The 21,124-nt window shown below is 41.2% G+C and overlaps 2 protein-coding genes across 14 annotated transcripts in view; one reads left to right on the top strand and one right to left on the bottom strand.

Moving 5' to 3' along the window:
- golga2 (golgin A2) overlaps positions 1–21,067 on the top strand; it is a 39,887-nt gene extending 18,820 nt beyond the window's left edge. Inside the window, exon 29 of one of the 2 annotated variants that reach the window (XM_034895633.1) lies at positions 21,050–21,067. The gene's annotated coding sequence lies outside the window, so the exon portion shown is untranslated. Of the gene's footprint in view, positions 1–7,725; positions 7,738–21,049 lie in introns of those variants that run through there. The other variant, XM_034895634.1, reaches the window with a different exon arrangement.
- Positions 838–21,124, bottom strand: part of dnm1a (dynamin 1a) — a 46,900-nt gene continuing 26,613 nt past the window's right edge. For 4 of the 12 annotated variants that reach the window (XM_034895650.1, XM_034895658.1, XM_034895657.1 and 1 more), the window contains 7 exons: positions 7,124–7,233; positions 6,922–7,033; positions 6,558–6,572; positions 6,173–6,343; positions 5,815–6,056; positions 5,402–5,605; positions 838–3,207 (listed from right to left, as the gene is read on the bottom strand). In XM_034895650.1, the coding sequence (XP_034751541.1) occupies positions 3,177–3,207; positions 5,402–5,605; positions 5,815–6,056; positions 6,173–6,343; positions 6,558–6,572; positions 6,922–7,033; positions 7,124–7,233 (885 nt within the window). In that variant the 3' untranslated portion in view covers positions 838–3,176. Of the gene's footprint in view, positions 3,208–4,451; positions 4,489–4,872; positions 5,235–5,401; positions 5,606–5,814; positions 6,057–6,172; positions 6,344–6,557; positions 6,573–6,921; positions 7,034–7,123; positions 7,234–21,124 lie in introns of those variants that run through there. The other 8 variants (XM_034895651.1, XM_034895659.1, XM_034895660.1 and 5 more) reach the window with 5 other exon arrangements.

Genomic DNA, 21,124 nt, shown 5'->3' with positions numbered 1-21,124 from the left:
TGACAAAAGGACAATTAAGTACCAAACAAACAATCATTATTATTATTAAATACTCAGAGAAACCCATTTTGGCCATACCATTTTTAAACTATCTCAGATATTACTAAACCGCTTATTCTGTTCAAGGGATCGACTTGGAATTCCGTACCTGTAGAGCTCAAACTGGATCCTGGATCTATTTTAAACTAAAACTAAAAAACATTTTTTTAAAGGATCAGTCATGTAGATATGAATGATCTAGTGCTTCTTGTTTATGGTGCTTTATAAGTTTATGTCTTGTTCTGTCTGTGTTTTTTAGTTGTATTTTGTGCCTAGTGTTAAGTTTGTGTCTACGTATTAGTTGTTGAGTTTTGTCTTTTAGAGGCTTATCTCAAGAAGTGCAGTGCAAATCAGCAAGGCTATAAATGTGGTGTGTGGCATTAGTTTATGCTACATAATTGTCCCTGTGCATATTAACATTAAATATACAATTAACAACATTATATTTTGAGTTTCGAACACCTCGTTTTTATCAAAAAATGTGCCGGACGTTTTGGGGTTACTAGATGTTTTTGTTGCTTCTTTACATTTCAATTAAGTGCCTGGTTAGCTTACCTGCAGAGCGGGTGCCCAAAGAGAGAGGTTTACTCCTTGGCGCAGGTTTGACTCCAACACACGGCCCTTTGTTGCATGTCATTCCCCCTCTCTCTCCCCTTAAAAGTATAAGCTGTCATAAACATTTAAAGGCCTGAAATTCTCTCTTTTAAATTCAGTTCAGTTCACCTCCCTCACCAAATCCAGTATAGATGTTCTGCTAATGCCGTTTACCACCACAGAGAACACATAAAGGAAACGTCATTCAGTTCACAGAGGTTTTTAATGTGTTGACAAAGCACAGTAGTCCTGCGGCGTAAAGTCATCCTTCCCGCCACAGCAGTTTAAACAAGATGCAGAACCTGGTTGTTGCAGGACTTCACACATTCACACTGTCCCTTTCTGCTCTTCTACACATAGAGAAACAAGAAAAACACAACACAAACCTCTGCTACCAGCTAGAGTATCAAACAACCTGCCAATGTCCACGTACACTACCGGTCAAACGTTTGGAGTTACTTAGAGATTTCCATTGCACTCCATTACAGACAGAATACAAAATTCAGATTACATTATGTGCGTAGATAATTGCAAAAGGATTCTCCAATGTTTCCTTAGTTTTCTAAAACACTATCAGATTAGTAAACAGACTGTGCCTTTGGAACATTGGCGGATGGTTGCTGATAATGGGCAATGCAGATATTACATTAAAGATCAGCCACGCACCCAGATCAGCTGGTATTCTGTCTACAATGGAGTGGTAAGGAAATTTGTAAGTGACACCAAACCTTTGACCGGTAGTGTGAATTACACATTTTAATACGTTTTTCGAATATTTCCTTATACACATAGTCATTTATTCATAATAATTTAAATATTCAGCAGACTAAATTCTCTAGACAGTGAAAGTACAATTCTTATAAGATGCACCACACATATACATAATAACACATTAAGATATGTCCATATTTACTGTTAAATAATAAGTACAATATACTTTGTTGTGTTTGAGTTGCAGTCATGGAGTACTAAGATGCACAAGGGGTCACTGAAGTGTTTTTTTAAATGGTTAAAATTACATCAGTTTAGGTTCAGAGATGGGTTTTTACGACTGGTGGGTTGCTCATTTTAGTTTGGGGACGAAATACAACACATCACACTGACAGCAAAGTTCAGTTGCAGAACAGTTGAAAAGTGGTTGCACTCACAGGTTCTCAGCCAGCAATGCGAGGGGGAACAGGAGGAGCGTTTTGATAGCTTTATGCATAGACTGGCTGTTTTCATGTTCTCACTCACCAACGTGACCACTGAGAAGGAAAAAAAGAAAACAAATGAGAAAAAAAGAGAAAAAAAATACATGCGGATCATATACCTGGATAAAATGCTCAAAGTTGTCCCAGTCAGTATATCAGAGGATTCAATGCATAATTTGATTGGAACTAACTTAGAAACACCAATTATTTGAAACCTTTCCCATTAGGGACCTCATTCCCTCTGAATAAAAAGGATGTATAAGGAACTATCAAACAGTCTCTGGGTGTTTTGCACCCAGGCCACAGATTCCCTTCCTCTCAGTGGAAATGAACTCTAGTTCTTGTGTGACTGATGGAAGGATATTCCAAATATTGCACTTTTTATCTAGACCCCGCCTCGATAAGATAATGCATTGACAATGTATTTGTGATGAGGAGGAAAGTGGGAAAAGGGCCATGGGAGGCGAATCTTTGAGCCAAAAAAACAAAACATTTTCATTGTTGCATAGGTTCTGCGAAAGCAGTGATGTGACACAGTGAACTTTTTGTGCTGTCCACTCAGAATGACTCTACTACACAGGAAAGTTATGACCCAGGTGAATTTAGTGACAGTGACGCCTTCTGGATACTACAACAGATGTTGCTTCAGTTCTAATGCAAGGGGAGGAGGAGGCGGAGGGGTGGGCCGGGGAGGTTGAGGAGCAGCAGCTCTTGTCTGTCCAGGTATCTGGGAGCGAGGAGTCTGTGATTCTTTTCCCCCTTTTTCGTAAAACAAACAAGTGAACAAATTCTTTTTTTAAAGAAATCAGGAAAAAAAAACATAAGAGAAACAAATGACAAACAAATGTTAAAAAGAGGAAAGAACAAAGTAAGTCAGCAGCCAGAATACCCATTGCAAGGACTGAAGTATAATGTGATACCCAGGTAAAGTGTCATGCTAAGTATGCAAATGTCTCCCACCTTAGGTTTAACAGCAGGAACACATATTCTGTATGTATTTATACAGTATATGTGTGTGTTTTTATGTAAGCAGTGTGCATGCACATCTGGGCATACACTCAAAAATGTATCAATTATCTTATATTCTCTATATAGTTTACTTAAATTCTGAGTAGAGGGGTGCAGCATGTTTGTATGTCAGTCATGCAGGTATGTTTCAACGATTCTGTGTGTGTGTGTGTGTGTGTGTATGTGTGTGTATGTGTGACTTGTAAGGGAAAAGTAGGAGCAGGAGAAGGGAGCCGGCTCAGGTCGGGTATGGCAGAAAATGACAGGAAGGTGGCACTGTTGTCCATGGCCTCGCATCTGGAGGTGGGACGGACAGATGGAGATGGGGAGGAGCTCAGAGGTCTAGTGGGTTGGAGAAGGTGGGGGTCTCCGACTGCCATGGACACACAAACACACAGGAACAGATACATAAAAGAGAGGATGGAAACAGGTTGGATTAGTGTTTTTGAGGTGTTTGCAGTCTTTCTTTAAACCTCAAGTTATTTATACTTACATGTCGTTATTTCAGGGCCCCTATGTGTTAATCATGCACACACATAAATATAGTACTTTTACTCACAAGACAGCCACTTATGTCATAAGATACCACATGAAAGGAATCCTGAATACACAACCAACGTTACAAAGGTATCAGGCTCAGTTAGCATGGCCACAATGCAGGTAATGTATGTTTTCACAAGATGATTGACGTAAGCATACATTTTGGTAGGTTTGAGATTTTGGGAAATACACTTAACAATATTTGCTTTGCTTACAAAGAGTAAGAATGGAAGATTGATCCAACTCTCTAATGTCTGTAAAGTAAGACTAAGCTAATACCGGCGGCGAGTTGGCTTAGTTTAGCATAAAGACCGTAAAGAGTTTTGGCTACTTTAAACTTTGGCATTTGTGCAAATTAAAGAAACTAGATATCATGTGTTAATTAGTGAGCCTCAGAGGTGCTGGTAGGTGGATTTTGTTATCTTTGGGCCTGTTTTCGGTAGACCCGTTCAGTAATCCATCCATGGATATTCCCCTTTCAGATTGTTTTATTTAAATTGTTTTTAGAGGCCTGAAAAGCAAAAAGCAATCCCTTATTTCCCTAAAAAAAAGTTGAGTTGAGAATCACCAGCAGTGCTACCTGCACACTTGTTAAATTACGAACTGAACGTTGATATTGATAGATGCCATGACTTTGAACAACATCATCAGACACTCAAGAGACAGGGATGAGTGGGATGTCATGGCATTCATACGTCACATACATCACAACATTAACACAAAACAATAATAATCTTTAAGTTTTGGACAGTTGAATCTTGTCTCACCCATTGCTGCTGTGATGTGAGAAATGTCCCAAAACTCCACAAGACACTTTTACACGTTCTGACATACTGAACACCCCTTCAATAAAAAAATCAGCATTGGCTCCAAAATCAGCTCAAACACTGATGCAAACACACACACACAGTCACACACTGGGTGTGTGTTTGCCCATGCAGCGCTCTGAGAAGAGAAAAGAAAAGTGAGAAAAAGAAAATGGCATGCTGTGAAAGGATGCCTCCTGAGAGGAAGAAAAAGAAGGAAAGGGGTCATGATGATGATAATGATGATGATGGCGGACAGTACCCAACGTACCAGAAACGTTAGTCCTCATTGGTCAGTGATAGTGATTCTGTAGAAGGAACCATAGTCATGTGTGGGGACAGAGGTGTAGTGAGGAAAATAGGGATGAAAAGGAGGAAGAGAGAAAGGAGTGCAAACGGTTACAGTGCAGGAAATGACCAATGTCACGTGCTCAGCTCTCACTTAAGACAGACCACAATACAGGATGGAAAGAAATCAGTTCACTACTTAGGATTTTGAGTACAAATTTCTGTGTCCATTTAATTTTTGAGGCTGCATTTGTCAGTGAGAGCTTTGCTCAGCAACGTTAGTGTCTCCTACTTCAAAGGACGAAAGCTGCTATTCAATCAATAGGTCCAGGATAAAAAAGTTAGCTTGCTCATGAACACAGACAAGCAGATACAGTTGATGGAGAATAGAAAAGAAAAACGCTCATTCCAGTCACTGACTGAGAAGAAAGGCACACAAAATATTAACTATTCAGATGAGGACAGCAGTGAAGTGGGCGTAAGCTAGGAATAGTGGAGTGTTATGTAGCATTGGTGATGGTGGACAGCGTGTTGAATGTTCGGAGTGGTGGCAGAAAGGTCACAAGTTACCCAAATAACTGTTTACCCAAACCAAGAGATAAAAAGATGGAAATAGTCCACTGATCATGAGTTATATCACTGTCTATTCGTCTATTTAGGGATCTCTATCAATCTATTTGTCTATTCATCTACCCTCTATCACAACCATTGCTCTCCACTTTCATTTACCTCCTTTATCCCCTAATCCGGGTGCCTTCACATTCCCCTTTAGTAACATAGAGTATCCACAGTTCAGGTTGGATAGCTCGGCATAATATTATAAGTAGTGGTTTGGATGATATACTCTGTGTAAAACCTACTGAAACATACTTTAAAATGTGGCGGTGTGAGGAAGGTTTGTTTGTTTGAAATGCCTCTCCTGTTTTCACTCACCTGGGCACATTTGGGGGTGCACGGTTAGGCCGGGAGGGCACGGTTGGTGGTGGCCCACTGTAAGGGTCCGGAGAAGCCCCCGGGCGAGACGGGACCGGGGGTCCCCCAGCGGGAGGAGGCCCAGGTGGAGGCCCACGGGAGAGCGGGCGGCCCGGAGGTCCCGGTGGAGCTCTGCGGTTTGGAGTTGGACTTGTGGCTGGAGACCTGGAGGAGAAGGCACGATACAGAAAAGACAAAAATGAAACAACCAATCTGATAATAGTATGCAAAGCTCATATTTTAAATGAATTGAGTAATTAGTTTGAAGATAACTTTAACAAGATTAAAAAAAATAGAATCTTGGCTTAGCCATCTCCTCCCACCAAACATTCCCCAGCCTCTAAAGCTCTTCCTCTATTCTCGTTGTCCCTTACCTTCCTCCGGAGCCACTCCGCTGCACCTGCAGCCAGGAGTCATCCACGGGAGGCGGCATGGTGGTGGTTACGGTGGATGTGCTGATGTCACCGATGATGTTGAGGGCCTCCCGCAGGGCGTGGTACATCCGCAGCATCTCGTCGCGGTGCTGGGCCTGCTCCGGAGACTCCTCCATCAGCGAGTTCTGGTCGCCGCACGAGTATAGCTGGGCCAGCAGCTCCGCGTTGATGAATTCTTTAGTCTGGTCAAAATGACAAAGTTTTGTGATGAAAGTTAAAGTTTCTGTTCTTTTTAATTTTTTTGTTTGGAACATTTATATATCTGAAAGAGCTGACGACTGAAACATGTCCAACTCACATTGTTAATCATGAGGTGCATGATTGTCTTCGGCATCAAGTCGCGGACGGTCTTGTTGACGATGGCCATGTAGGAGTCAACCAGGTTACGAATGGTCTCCACCTGCCGCTCCAGCTGAGGGTCCATGCTGTGCATTATGTTGTCAGAGCCATTTTCATCACTGCCTTCACTCTGTGGAGACCAATGAGGAGAGGGAGGAAGAGGACACAGAGTTTAACTTCAGTGTAGCTTCAGCGAGAAAGAGTTGGAGAAACAGCGTGTAGATACAGCATACAAGGTAAAAAGTGACTGGCGAACCAAATCTTTCTGAATACTTGTTTAGGGTGAAATGTTATTTTAAAGACACACAATAAGAATGCAGGATGCAGTGACCAAAATAACATACCTTTCCTTCTTTCTCCTACAAGCTCAAACAGCGATGAGGAAAACAGACATCGAAAGAGGACAGATACAGTATTGCATGAGAGACATGACAACATTTAAATAGACTTAAAATAAACATCAAAAACTCAATGAAAAAAATATAATAATAATTAGCTTTTCTTTTAGTTTATGCGATTTGGAAATAACCAAGGTAAATAATGTGTTGTGTTTAGAGATTCATACTATGTCAATTCAATCATTAAAGCCAAAATATGAACTCACTATACTTATACTATAACTTATTATCAACTACTATATCATTTATAAATTTCCAGTCCTTAGCTAACATATGTATACATAAAACAAATACTTTGACAAAATCTTACCGTGACCCGTTCAGGATAAACTCCAGCTCTGAGGAAGGAGGCCTTCCAAGCATCAATGTCTTCCTGAGTCTCACAAGCCAGCTCCAGCTGACGGTAGTCTTTATACACATTCCTGTGGGCACACAATGCCGATTGAAGTTCTTTTGATCTATAACGTGTATCAGCAGTGTGTATGTATATTAGTGTGTGTGCGTTATAGCACCTCTGTTCGGTGTTGAAGAGGGCAAAGATGTGCTTGCTGGACATGAAGCCTTTTTCCACATCACGCAGCTTCAGGTTGTCCACCTGCAGCATGTACTTCTTCTCCTTCTCCTGCAGGAGGCGAAAGAGAAACACACAGGGTGCTCGTGTGAGGGAGGGAGAGAAAGAAAATCACTGACTTGCTCCGTCAATGAGGAATTTGGCTAAATAGTAAAAAGATTATTTTGCAATGATATTGTATATTAGACCAAACTGAAAGAGCCACTGCAGAAGTCAATGCTGCATTATAATCATTGTGGGGTGATTGATTTACTACTAAATAGATATACTTACTATTGTAAGAGAAACAACAACAGAAACTATATTCAAAGTGACAAACAATTATGATGAAAGGATCCGGGGGAATCAGGAGTGAATGCTCATATATTAAATTTGACATCAGGCAAAAAAGAAGAAAAAGGCAAGAGACACAAATGGGAAAGTCACACACAGCCCTCATTCTTTGGTTTTGATTACAGTTGTGCAGAGTAAAAAAAAAAAGAGGGGGGCGAGCAACAAATGAGAAACACACACATACAGAGAGTGAGAAAGAGAGAGAGAGAGAGAGAGAGAGTGAGAAACCGAGTTCCACTGTAGAAATCTCTTGTACTTGTAAATCTGCACACAACATAGGATATCTAGACATCCAACCGTTTATGAATCGGGGAACCTCAAAGTGTGTCAGCTACAGTCCGAAACATGCCAGCCCTCTCTCTCTCTCTCTCTCTCTCTGTCTCTCTCTCTCTCTCTCTCTCAGACGAGCGCACGCACACACACACACGCGCGCACACATTGTGGTTTAACTCCTCAAAGTCTGTTGTTACAAATAAACTTTCTCTACCATGGATGCTTTTGCGTGCATGAACGTTTTACTATCCACAGTCAAATTACTATAAAAAAAGAGAGAAGACAAAAATAGTACAGGGTGACTGAGACTCTGGGTGAGTGAACACTCACGCACACACACAAACCCACACACGCACACAAATACACACACACACACACAGAAATATGCAAAACAGCACCTTTGAGCGTAGTCTCTAACTAACCTTAAAACCATCTGGCTAGCTAACCACGAGCATGCCCTGCCCAACCCACTGAGTGTGTGAGTGTGTGTGTGTGTGTGTGTGCGTGTGTGTGTGTGTGTGTGTGTGTGTGCGCACGTGTGTATGTGTGTGTGTGTGTGTGTGTGTGTGTGTGTGTGTGTGTGTGAAAGAGCAAGAGGGAGACAGAGGGTTGTGTGTGCAACCAAACTCCTTCTTCAAAGGATTTATGGCTTGTGCAGCCAAATGGTCATATCCCCTAAATGCACGTAAAACACACACACACACACACACACACACACACACACACACACACACACACATACACATTTGGCTGTAATGGTGCATCCAGGTGTCCACTATACAAAAAATTGAACCAAGCAGTCGCCCTAGACTGCTGACATCATCATTTATAGAGGTCCCCGTCCTCCGTCTTTAAGTTTGTTCAGTATTTCTCCATCTTCCTCCTCTTTCCCCTTGTTTCCTTGCTCTCTGGTTTTCCCTCTCCATTGGACTGAGCAACCTTGGACTGATTCATACATTTTCCCTTCCTCTGGCCAGTAAATCCAGTCAGGAGAGTTGGAAAGGGAGAAGGAGAAGGGGGACTGGTGTGTCAGTGTGTGTGCACGATGCAGGGAAAGTACAGAGAAACTGAACTAAAGCAGAAACAGAATGGCAAAGTGTATGATAAAAACAAGCTAGACATAACAATATTAAAACAACTGTTGGTTATTACTATAAACAGTTAGAAGAATTAGGTTTGATGCACCTACCAGCAAGAATTGTCAGAAAAGAAAAACAACACATAAGAGAGCATGCATGTACAGTATGTGTATCATTGCATTATCCCAAAAGTTTTACCACTTCTGACAAATTATCAGGTTTTCTCACTGTCAATGAGTCCTTTTTGCATGTGTGTTTTCACGTGTGTGTGTGTGTAGTTGAGGGAAGTCAGGAGTTGAGTGCTTTCCCATATGCTCCCATAAAAGCCAGCCAGCAATAGCAGCCAAATGTACAGATTTCCAAAGTTAAGCACGCACACTGGGACACATGAGAAAACAAACTCACACACACACACACACAGATGAGCTATATGGGATACCTACTAAGACGTAGACACATACACACACACACACACACACTTTATTTGACCTTTATATGCAGCAATTATACTTGCATGAGACCCAAACTCTGTGAATCAACTTTCAAGAGACACACACATAAACACTGCCAGTGAGGTATGGATGTGTGATGGCTAAACCACTACTGGGCCGTCAGGAGATTTCCCTTCTGTTTGCAATTATCTCCATGGAAACAGCCTAAGTGTAATACAAAGGTTTGTGTGTATGTGGTTATGTGTGTATACACTCCAAATGGGCCTGCCAACAACATTCAAATTTGTTGTTTCATTCATTCTTAAAGCAATTGTCACCATTAGAGTCTCTTTTTTTATTTTTGGCGGATTGCAGTTAACATTCTGTCTGTACCATAAAACCATAAAGACATCTTGTGCTTTGATTAAATAACTCAAGTCTCTTTTGATATATTTAATTCATGAGATTTACTCACAATTGTCATTAATCAGAAAAGATATAATTTCAGTTCTTTGCCTCTGCCCCCTTTTGCATCTTTGTGTCCTTTTCTGGGACAGCCTTTTCCCACTGCTTTTGGAAAGTGCTGTGGGTGGAAATGTTTTGAATGATGTCATATCCGTGGCGCCTCACATCTGCTGAAGCATCCACACATATTTTGCTTACAGCAATAAGGAAGCGTTTGGTGAAGGTCCTGCCACCTGTAAGCATATGTGTGGCTCCAAGGATGTTACATAACTGGCTGAGGTGCTGAGCTGAGCTTGCTCTAACTGCAGCACTGCGGTGAGTCAGCCCTGCATTCAGCAAGACGTTCATGGTGCGACAGGGGCTGCAGTTTTGAACCATGGCGTCCAGTGCCAGATTTGCCTGCTGTTGGATGAAAGTGTTGGACTCTGAGACTTTTAGTATCAGGGCGCAGCCTGTTTCCTCCACCATGTCATCCATGGTTCTCTGGAGGTGAGCATACATCTCACCCAAGGTGGCTATAGCAGCACAAGACACGATAGAGTGCAGGTTTTTAACCTCCTCTAAGACACCTACACAGACCTTACAAACTGTGGCCTTCAATATGTCTGGATGGTTCCTTGTCAGATCTGTAATAGATGTTAAACTATCAATTTTCTTTTGCCAGTCATCAGAGCTTAGCAGTTTAAAGATATTGGCCAGTGTTTTTTCAGGACTGGACAATGGTTGCGAATGCTGCTTGCCTTCAACAGTCTTTGGAGAAACTCTTCCCTGGGAGAGTTGAGATGGTTTGGCTATGTTAGGAGGAGGAGTGAACGTGAAAGGCAGCTGAGGGATGGATATCTCAGCAGGACTTTTAACCGCCATTCTGCTGAGACTGTCCAGAGAGCTGGAGCCCCAGCCTCTGGCAATCATATCAGCTACCTTAAACGCTTCCTGCCTCACATGGGCATGAATGGCCTCATCCTCCATCAAGGTCCAGAAGTTTTGCTTAGCAATTATTTTAGGAGTCCTCCAGTCCCTCTTGTACTTAGAGGTCCTTTGATTTCTTGACTCGCGGGCAATCAGATCAGCCACCTTGTAGGCTTCCTGCTTGAAATGAGCATGCACAACCTCATCTTCCATGATCGACCAGAAGCTGTCTTCATCAAAGTTTTCACAAGTCTGCATGTCTATGTTGGACTTGGGCTTCTTCTGACTACTCCAAAATCTGGCAATCAGATCAGCCACTTTGAAGGCTTCCTGCTTGAGATGAGCATAAATGTCTTTATCTTCCATGATCGACCAAAAGCTGTCCTCATCAAGGTTTTCCAGAATCCTCAGGGTTCCATTGTCTTTCCAGAAATAATGCAAGTTGTCTTTTGTCTCTTGAAAAGCCATTGGTAATATTGACAGAACGACGCGCTTAACAGACAATAATTCAAATAACTAAAAGAGTTAAGTATTCTGAGTGGCAGAGAGAGAGAGTGAAATGGTGTTTATCATCACACACCAAGTGATGTCACAATGAGACATAAAAATAATGTAGTTCCAATTCCATACATACACACACACACGCACACACACACACACACAAACACATACACACACACACACACACACAGCTATGTAAATATTCTTTTCTATGTGTTTGCTAAAAATGTGGTGACGTAAACTACAGTAAAATAAACACTCAGTTGCCAGTTTATTACTGTAGGTATGCAAAGCTAAAAACTAGTAGAGTCAGCAGCCCTGCATTAATTCCTTCATGAAGGTGATAATGTATGTTTTTGTTGAAACAGTTTTCAAAAATTTAGGAGGCTGCAGTTTGTGTTGCTGTTGAACCATTTATACCGACTTATACCGAGAGTTGTTTCTGTTATTTGGCTCACCCTCACAGATGTAAATGTGGTGGACGATGCCACAGTATGTCAGTATGATGCAATACAATTCAATAGTTGAATCAATGCCTCTCTTAAACAGTTTCAACAGAAATTTAGGATTGTAACCTTCATGAAGGTAGGATTTCTTGCAGGGCTGTTTTGATAGGTGTACCTAATAAACTGGCAACTGATTGTACTGTAGCATTAGATGCTCTGGATGGAGCTTGACTTGAGGTTAAAGTGCACCCACCGTAAGCCAAAGTCACTTATTTATCATGAGGGACTGTGCCAGACAAGTTTATCAAATTTATACTCAATCAATCTGTTTTGTCCATCTGTAACGTAATTCTGTGGATTATCAGGTTCCTTCACAGAACTTGCCGTGAACAGGGAAAGTATTTTCTACCCAAGAAAAAGTCCCTTGAAAAATCACTGGCGGTGAGGTTATCCACAGTGCCAGGAACAGTCTATTATATTTTAATGGAAGCATAAAATAACAGATAACCAATATCTAAACACCACTGGGTTTGGGAGAAAATATGTTGTTAAAATTTTTGACTTTTAAACTAAGTCTTTCTCTTTTAGCATACAACATTACACAGTTCTTTACTCATCCATTCACCCACCTACATGACAGATTTTACTTATTTCCAAAAGCAATTTTTTTGTCATGAATCAATTTATTTACACCTAAACCATAGATTTTCTTTTCTGAACTTTTACACATGCAACATTTTTTACTTGCACGCACGCACACACACACACACACACACACACACACACACACACACACACACACACACGCTGGAGTCCATGCACTGCACTTGGTACTTAACCTGTGGTGTTTGGAGCAGTCTGTGAGCAAAGTACTTTCCATGGTTTTATTTTGCTAGTGAGTAATAGCAGGCTCATTATGAAAAGCCAAAGGAAGTTCACTTCTGGATTCATAAATGAACTTTACCACTCTGCGCAGCGTCCAGAAAACGTCTCAAGCTATAATTCATAATGTGGATGAAATATGGCCTCACACACACACGGGGAACTTACACAAATTGTATCCAATTAACACTTTGAAACAAATCTGAGTAGTTTGGTGGGCAAAACCAAGAAGATAGTCGTTTACAGTATCCATGTTGTGTTAAGAGGCTGCATGTCTTAGTCTTTGTGTGTGTGTGTGTGTGTGTGTGCGTGCGTGTGTGTGTGTGTGTGTGTGTGTGTGTGTGTGTGTGGTGTGTATGTTGATGGGAGTCTGATAGAAAAGTCCTGGTGACTTGGGCCATGGATCAAAGGGCTGCAGAGAAGCCGCACGGCATCTGGGAGCAATAACGCTGCCTCTAACCCTTCATTACCACAAAGACTGGGCCCTGGGTGGCAGCCAATGGCAATTTTCACAACCCTCCTCCTCACCTCCCTCCGTTTTTCGTTCCCTTCATTCTTCTACCATTCCCCTATTGAGTTTTTAAAAAAAGCAGTCTTAGACAACAGGGATGGGGTAAGACACAAAAAGGATGGAACTTATGTTTGAAGCACTAGTGCAAAAGCTTGTTTCAATGTTAAATTAGACTAGTCCAGTCTACTTAATTCATTAAGGGCTTTTGACAAGTAGTTTCTTTACAAAAAGCTTCATAAAAAAACATTTCTCAAAGCATAATACACTTTTGGCAGAAAAAAAAAACACATTAAGACAGATGTCGTTGAGTTTACATAGAATTGAAAATCCCACTAACGCTTCTAAAATCTGTGAGTGATAGGTCTTTGAGTGACAAAGAAATTTAAATAGACTTAATGCCGATTGGACTTCATTTAAAGTAAGCCCACATGTTGCCAACATTAAATCAAGAACAGCAGACAATCTGGCCAAGAGAATTAAGATTGGGAACAGCTAAATTGGAGCTATTTCTAGGAGGACATGTAAAAACCCACAGCTGTTGGTGACTCATCGAGCTACAAGATTGTGTAACAATGCTCATACAAATCTTCTAAGGCAGCCTGCCAGTGTCCGCACTTTCTAATGCTTCATATATCATGGGAAGTGCTACTCTATATCAGTGCAAACACCAAAGGTTATTCTAGCTCGTTTGTCAGCTGCAGACAAATTAAAACAAATCCAATCTGAAATGTCCAGTTTTACACAGATAAAAACAGAAATGTCTAATTATGAAAGAATCAGCGTTTAATGTATGACATGTTTTGTTTGGCCAGTGAAACCTGTTTTTCATTGCTCATTTTTTTTCTCTCCCAAATGTATAATCTCAGCTGATTTAGCTAATTCTAGAAATGTGATAGCCTTTGTGCTCTGCTTAGCTGTTTCTGTGGAAATGAGCACAAACACAAATAAACGCCTTCATGGAGAAAGGAAACGTGGTGTCCACATGACAATGACACATTCAGTGAGCGGGCCGGTTAAAGCACAGGCTGACAGGTCAGGGATACCTTCCTGTTTAGCAGCTAATTGCCAAGCAGTTAATTATCTGCTCTGCGTTTACTTCTGCAGAAGGTCAATGTAACAACCTAAGGTCTGGTCGGGATATGTGATCAATCACTGGTGACCACCAAAGAGTAAAAGAAAGAGGGAGGGGGCACCGCAGCCCGCTAACCACATAAACACATGAAAAGCCCCACACATCTAGTGACTGCTGCGTGATAGAAGGAAAAATCTCTCATCAAACTTTGTGTGTTTAGTATCTCTCCCCTCTACTTGAATATTTCAAAGTTCCCCTATAATAAGCCATGTGAACTCACAATTGCGCATTTCTATTTTCATGTGTGAGCCTTAGGAATGACAAATAATGCCTGTGAATAGTTTCTTAGTTTTTAAATGTGAAACATTCTTAGATGTAATGGCGGGTGCAAAAAAGTAATACTACAGTGCATCTACAAACTTAAAACGTCTGAGGTAAGCGTTATATCAGAATACTTGAGGCAAAACATTTACATATGTACGTGTGTGGCACAGGTTTCACAACGGTAAATGCATATTATAAAGAATCCTAACATGAATTTGTGTATGTGGAAAATTAGGGGAAAACAAGGCAGGGTGTTGTTCCTGTTTTACTAACACATCACTGTCCTTTCATTGTCAGAACTGCATGATCCAAATACAGCAAGACCTAAATTAACTGCTACTTTTTATAGTAAAATGAGCTGCCACAATATAAAATTTGCACTTCTAAATCAAACTTGTTGCACACAAAGAGGGTGTGTTGGGATGGAGTATATTTTTATCACATAATTGTGCCAATGGTGGGCTGTGGCAAGGGTGGAGAGGGATTTTATTTTCACTTTACACATTTACAGAAAATCTAGTCTTGTAAAATGTGATATTTATGAACATAAAAATCTCTCACTTGTGTCAAGGTTAAATATTCAATTGTATTTCAAGTCAGTCATTAAGACAAACAAAAATATATATCATATAAAATATATAATAAAACGACATATAGACACATGCATAATGAGAATATATATTCTTTAAAAGTTCATGCCATGTGCTATTAAACACAAGCAGTAATCTTAAATGTCTGTTAATGTCTGTCAGTTCTTCTTCAAAGGAGGCATCGAGTCCGCACCATCTCAAATACGTGTGTATTTTTTTGTAACATACACGCACATCCATATTCAACATGCCTAAAGACATTAAGTGCACAAGTGTGGTTCCTTTTTATCCGCGTTGTGTCTGTTTGGGTTTAGTCCCAGGTTTTGTTTCTAGTGATTTTTTGTAATGACATTATGCTTTGGATATGCAAGAAAAAATCAAAGAGAAAAAAAAATCATAATTTACAGACAAACATGCATTACTCATTTATCTCATTTATCTTTGAATTATTCACACACCACCCTGTGTACCTCTTTGGCCCACTCTGACACGCTACAGTTGTCACTCAACTCATTTTCTTTTGTTGCAATCTCTAACCCACTTTTCTAATGTTTTCTTTTACAATTACCATCATTTAATGTATTACTGGTTCTGTTACCATTTTCTATCATTTGGTCCATCATATTCTCAATCTTCTGAAAGTTAAAACAAAACAAATTTGTCTAGCAGAACTGTGTGTTTCTTCACCCCATTAATCATCTTGTGACCCCTCAGATTTATCTTGTGACATTTTAGAGGGGGCCCGACCCCTAGCTTGGAGAACCCTCAATTAAACTGTGTAACTGTATAAGTTGTTAAAACTAGCAACAAGTTGCCTAGCTACAATAGCACAATATATACCTACAAACGTACCTAATAAAAACGTTCAGTCAGAGGTGACATTGTTCTGCAGAAACCTTGATACATTAATTACAGTTTGCATGAAGGACTTTTACTTGTAATGGAGTTTATTGTATTAGTACTTTTACATAAAAAAAAGCCTTCTTCCAGTAGACAACTATTTCTATTACTTAAGTTTTTCATTTTAACAAAAAAATAATAATGATATATTTTGAGGGAGAAGGAAAATAAAAACCAAGCTGTTATGTGGTTGACATTTATGTTATCCAACAAGAATAAGGGCAATTTGACATGTTATCTTTAGCTTGAAAACTATCTGTGATCTTTCAGTGTAACTCGGCTGATTGATGGCACTAGAATGAAACACAAGGGATCACATTTTGGAGCAGCCTTGATGGGTTTGGCTGGCTTGTTACACAAATCTACAGTATCACAAGCTTAGACTCGCCACACTGATGCAAACACTTGAAAGATACAATTACACCCACATTAACTGACAAAGTCGTTCGCTTTATGCAATATGAAAAAACTAAGTTAGAAACTTGAGGTTTTTCATCAAAGTACTATGTCATGACAAGACAGAATAAAATGGAATCATACATTACTCTCAATGTGTGTGTACTTTCTTAGTATTTCTGGCTTTCCTGACTAAGAGTTTGAAATAAGCTGCCTGCCTGGTCATCCAAACAGTGGAAACAATGTTGGTGCGACCGCAGAGGTCCCCCCACCCACCCATTAACATTAACTCCTTCCAATGCTTAAACTCCGAACGTTACTGCAACAATCTACAGAGGATCCTCAGCTCCATTTTTCATATTTTTGAAGCTCCTGCTTGTTGGGCATCATTTCGTCTCCTTTTCACCCCACGTTTTTATTGCGTTTCCTTCTTTCATCTCCATTTTCCTCGCCGTGTCTCTCGCTTTCCCTCCACATCCCTCCATCTCTCCGAGTACTGCTGACTCGTCTCTCCCGGGATTGGGCCTGCTTTGATTTGGAGCTCAGAAACCATAGCTTAAACAAACACACAGCCTTGGCCACCTCTGCACGCACACACACACACACATACACACACGCACACACACACACACACAAACACCTGGAAACACTAGCATTGATTGCTAAGAAAAATACCTAAATGTGAGTGTGTGGGTGTGTGAAACGAAGAAGGTGAAGGAGGCTAACTTTGACTACATGTGTCTCTTGAATCTACTTTGAATCATAAAGACTTTTAATTTTCGTCTACAAACACTTAAACACAAACACACACATTTATACACACACACACACACACACACACACACTCTCTCTCTCTTACGCTCTGGTTCTGATTTCTCAGTAGTATGTCACCCTTTACCAGCACCCCCCACCCCACCCCCCTTCATGTGTGTGTGTGTGTGTGTGTGTGTATGTGTGTTGGGAAGGTTGTAGAGCTGCATAAAGGGCTCTTTATTCGAGTCCGACAGGGAGAGGAAATCAGCTTTAGAAGTAAAAACAGAGGGAGCAAAAGAGAGATGGAGACCACAGGGCTGCACATCTGGAGTTATTACAAGGCTTCCTCCTGCTTGCCAAGAAAACGCCGACATTCCTGCCCTCACTACAAAGACCATGGAGCCTCTGCGCACACTCCTACACACACATCCATCACTCAAAAACCACATTAACCCTCATATGTACCATAAGTAGAGCTGTGCATATACACTTAATGGAAGGGCCAAACATGCAGTCGCTTTACACATATATGCCTCCATGTGAGCGCACAAACGCAGACGTCCTCCCATCTGCTCACATACGCTTTCACTAAAAAGATCCCTCCCTCGGCAGCCAATCCTTCACTCCCTTTCCGAACTTTACAACACACACGCCAAATTAATGTGTCTCACTTCCTGTTCACCTTTGACCTTCCACTTTCTCCCCAAAATCCAGGGAAGAAAGAAAGAAAGAAAGAAAGAAAGAAAGAAAGAAACAAGCAAAGAAACAAGAAAGAAACAAAGAAACAAAGAAAGAAAGAGGGGGAAACGCCAGACAGAGGGAGGGGAGAGAGGAAGAGGAGAGGAGAGAGGAAGAGGAGAGGAAAAATGGGGGGCTGGCGAGCTCCTCCTCTTTCTCTCTCCATATCTCCTCTTTCGCTCCTTCCTTTTTCTCCTTCTGTCTCTCAAAGGGGAAACTTGATGGCCAGTCCTTTGCCACGTCGAGCCTCCAGCTTCTCTACCTTGCTCGCTACCGGAGCAGCTTTTTTTGCTCAGGGAAGCTTCGGTAGACAAATCCCAAGGACTCAGAAGTCCCATTTAAACACCATCAGCCTGCTACGGCCTCACTGGTGTGGCAGTGTTGAATGAAAGGACGTCGGGGGATGAATTGAGGCTAACCATCCGTCAAGAAGGAGACCAAACAAATCAGCCAAGAAGAATAAGAGACATCGCTGAAGACAGCAAGATGTGTAGAAGAGAGAGGAGATTGTCAAGGCGCAGGTATCCCCTCCACATGGAGAAATTTCTTTCTGTTTGGCATGTGTCAAGGAGACGAAAGGTTACGTATTCTGGTGTTTTAGTAGGAGGTGTTGGGTCAGATTTAGTATGATCCTAGCTGACCACAACTGTTCACTGTTAACTTTTTAAACCATGAGCGATTGAGAGCACTTCCAAAGAGACCAAAGAGTTGGCTATTGGGGGTTTCTATCTTTTACTGGAAGCTTCATCTCATCAGTTTTTTTAAACTGTCTTGTGAAATATCATGGATTTTATTTATTTAATCTTGGCCTGGGGGTCAGCGGGGACAAATCAAGTTTAGCTTGTACAAATCTGCGCTAAATGGGGTGTGACCCCTTTGTGTTGATCTTTCTGGATCTCTGTGTGTTGAAAATGGCACTAAGTTGTTGGTGTTTTTTGTCGGAAAAAATAATATATTTTTTTAAAATACAACAATACTTTGGATTCACTCAATGGATTTGTTACACTTTAACATCTTTTTGAGTTGTTAAGAAAACTGCATTTCTACGTCTTCTGTTCTCCTCTAGGACTCCATCTGGAATGTTGCCTCTCACAGCGGGAAACAGGAGGGAATGTCGTTGAATCTGCCAATCAGTGGCCATCACCTCTGTCTAACCTCTCCTCATCCTCCACCTCCTTCTTCACCTCTCTGCCAGCCCCTTCATCTATCTCTCACATGCAGCTTCTCTCCAGCTCGCACAGACAGACTGTTCGGAACTCTGTAGCAGTCAGACTATAAGAGCAGAAGAGCTGGACTCAAGAGTTTAATACTGGAATCGCAGTGAGTATAGTTTAGAGTGTGTGTTAATGAATCATGACAGCAACTTCCTACTGAGATTATCTGTGTGTGCATGAGTAAATCTGTCTCCACAGCATCCTTCAATTGCCCAGCCCGCCTGCCCAGTGTTCAGACTACCTGTTCAGGAAGTAGTGGTTGTACAGTAGTCTGCACATTGGTTAGGCTGGCCGGGGAAGCACGGGACGACTTAAAGTGAGAGCGAGAGCCCTCCAAAAGGGCATCCAGGAGGCACAAGCACATTAGGATGTGGTAACACGCGGCACCACCCCTCATCCATCTGGACAAACCCAGAACACAAGCCTAAATAAAGCACCCAAAGGCTCCACCACAGAGGCCTGGCTCTCGCCTATCCTGGATTTATGAATGACGGATACATTAATCCCAAATTATTTTTTTAAACTGTTTACAGAGACAAAAGGGTTTCAGTTTATTTTCCAGGTTTTTTGTGTATTGTTTTATTTGTCATTCAACCAAGAGTGAAATCTGATAAATCTGATAAAACTGTAAAAAGTATTTTGAAAGAGTTTAAATAAAGATGCTTGGATATCTATTTGACATTGTTTCTAATTTTCTTTTCTGAAGCAAAGTTTCACAGTCACAGAAATTAAACAAAAAATACTCCACGAAATGGGAAATCCCAGACCTACAGAATCACATTCGCCCAAATTTAAGTGATGGTTGCATGACATTTCCAACATGTTGTTTATTTTTCTACAAAACCCAAAGATCTAACTGAGAACTGAGACCAAAAAAAGTTCAACCACACAGAAGAAATGAACACTTACCCCAAAAAGATAACTAAAACACACAGTAAACCCCCAGCGTTGCACTGCACTCGTGACCAAAATGTACAATTACGTCTCTGCCTTCTCTGCACCAACTTTACCTCAAATGACCATGTTATGTGCAGAGAGGCAGGAAGCCACCATACAAAAATGTTGAAATAGAAGCCACTCTGTCATTGTCTGTTGGCCATTTTTACAAGTCTTTCTTTAGCTCTCCCAAAAAAAGACAGAAAGCTGTTTGTGGCTTTAGTGTTTGCAGGTGACGTTATGGGAAAGTTTAGCTAGACCCCCTGCCGTTTTCTACCTCTTCACTAGGACCGCAGTTTGTCTTCCAGCCCACCTGTCTTTGATAAAGCGAACCCACAGTGTACCATTTTAAACTCCATCTCAAGTACACAAAAGCAAAGTAAAGGGCAGACACATTCACACGGTGTCCCATCACAGAGCATCGTCTGCAGGAAGTAAAAACCGCAAACCGACTTGTTTCCATTTAGAGCCCTGCCACTACATCTCAGCCCCGGGTGCATGCACGCACACACACGCGCACACACACACACACATGCACACACACACCTTATGGTAGACATGTTTATGGTGAGTGCTGTTTCCCCCCAGGATGTTTACAACTGGGATCACCAGGCAAGTCTGGCTTTCTGGCAGCTTTACAGCAAGAGCAGGGAAACCCAGGGGCACACACACACATCCACATACACACACACACACACAAAATGAGCACTTTTACAGGCAAAAATTCAGCCACTGAAAGGACAGCAAAAACATATTTAAAACATATTTATATATGTCTCAATGGGACAAATGAAAATATCTATACATGTATGAGTTTGATTATACAAATATAAATAAATATCACAATTGCTGCTCTGTAAAATCCATTATGTTGGTCTTTTTTAAGTTAAACCTTTGTTTGCTTTTCAACCATTTCTCTCCGTTTTGGAAGCTTTGAGCTACAGAGCAGCCTGATTCAAAGAATTGGCATGTCCTGTGGTAATACAGACCAGAAGGTTTCTAGACACATGTACAGACACACACACACACTAACCAAAACATCCTGGCACCATTAGTTGGGATGAAAGTTATTATTAGTGTCTGGGGGTGGTGTGTGCATGTGTGATTTTGGGAGTGTGTGTGTGTGTGTATGTGTGTGTGTGTGTGTGTGTGTGTGTGTGTGTGTGTGTGTGTGTGTGTGTGTGTGTGT

The sequence above is a fragment of the Etheostoma cragini genome, chromosome 16 (genome assembly GCF_013103735.1).
Source record: "Etheostoma cragini isolate CJK2018 chromosome 16, CSU_Ecrag_1.0, whole genome shotgun sequence".
NCBI lineage: Eukaryota > Metazoa > Chordata > Actinopteri > Perciformes > Percidae > Etheostoma > Etheostoma cragini.
Note: the sequence above shows the minus strand (reverse complement) of the source record. Positions and strands in the feature narration are given on the sequence as shown.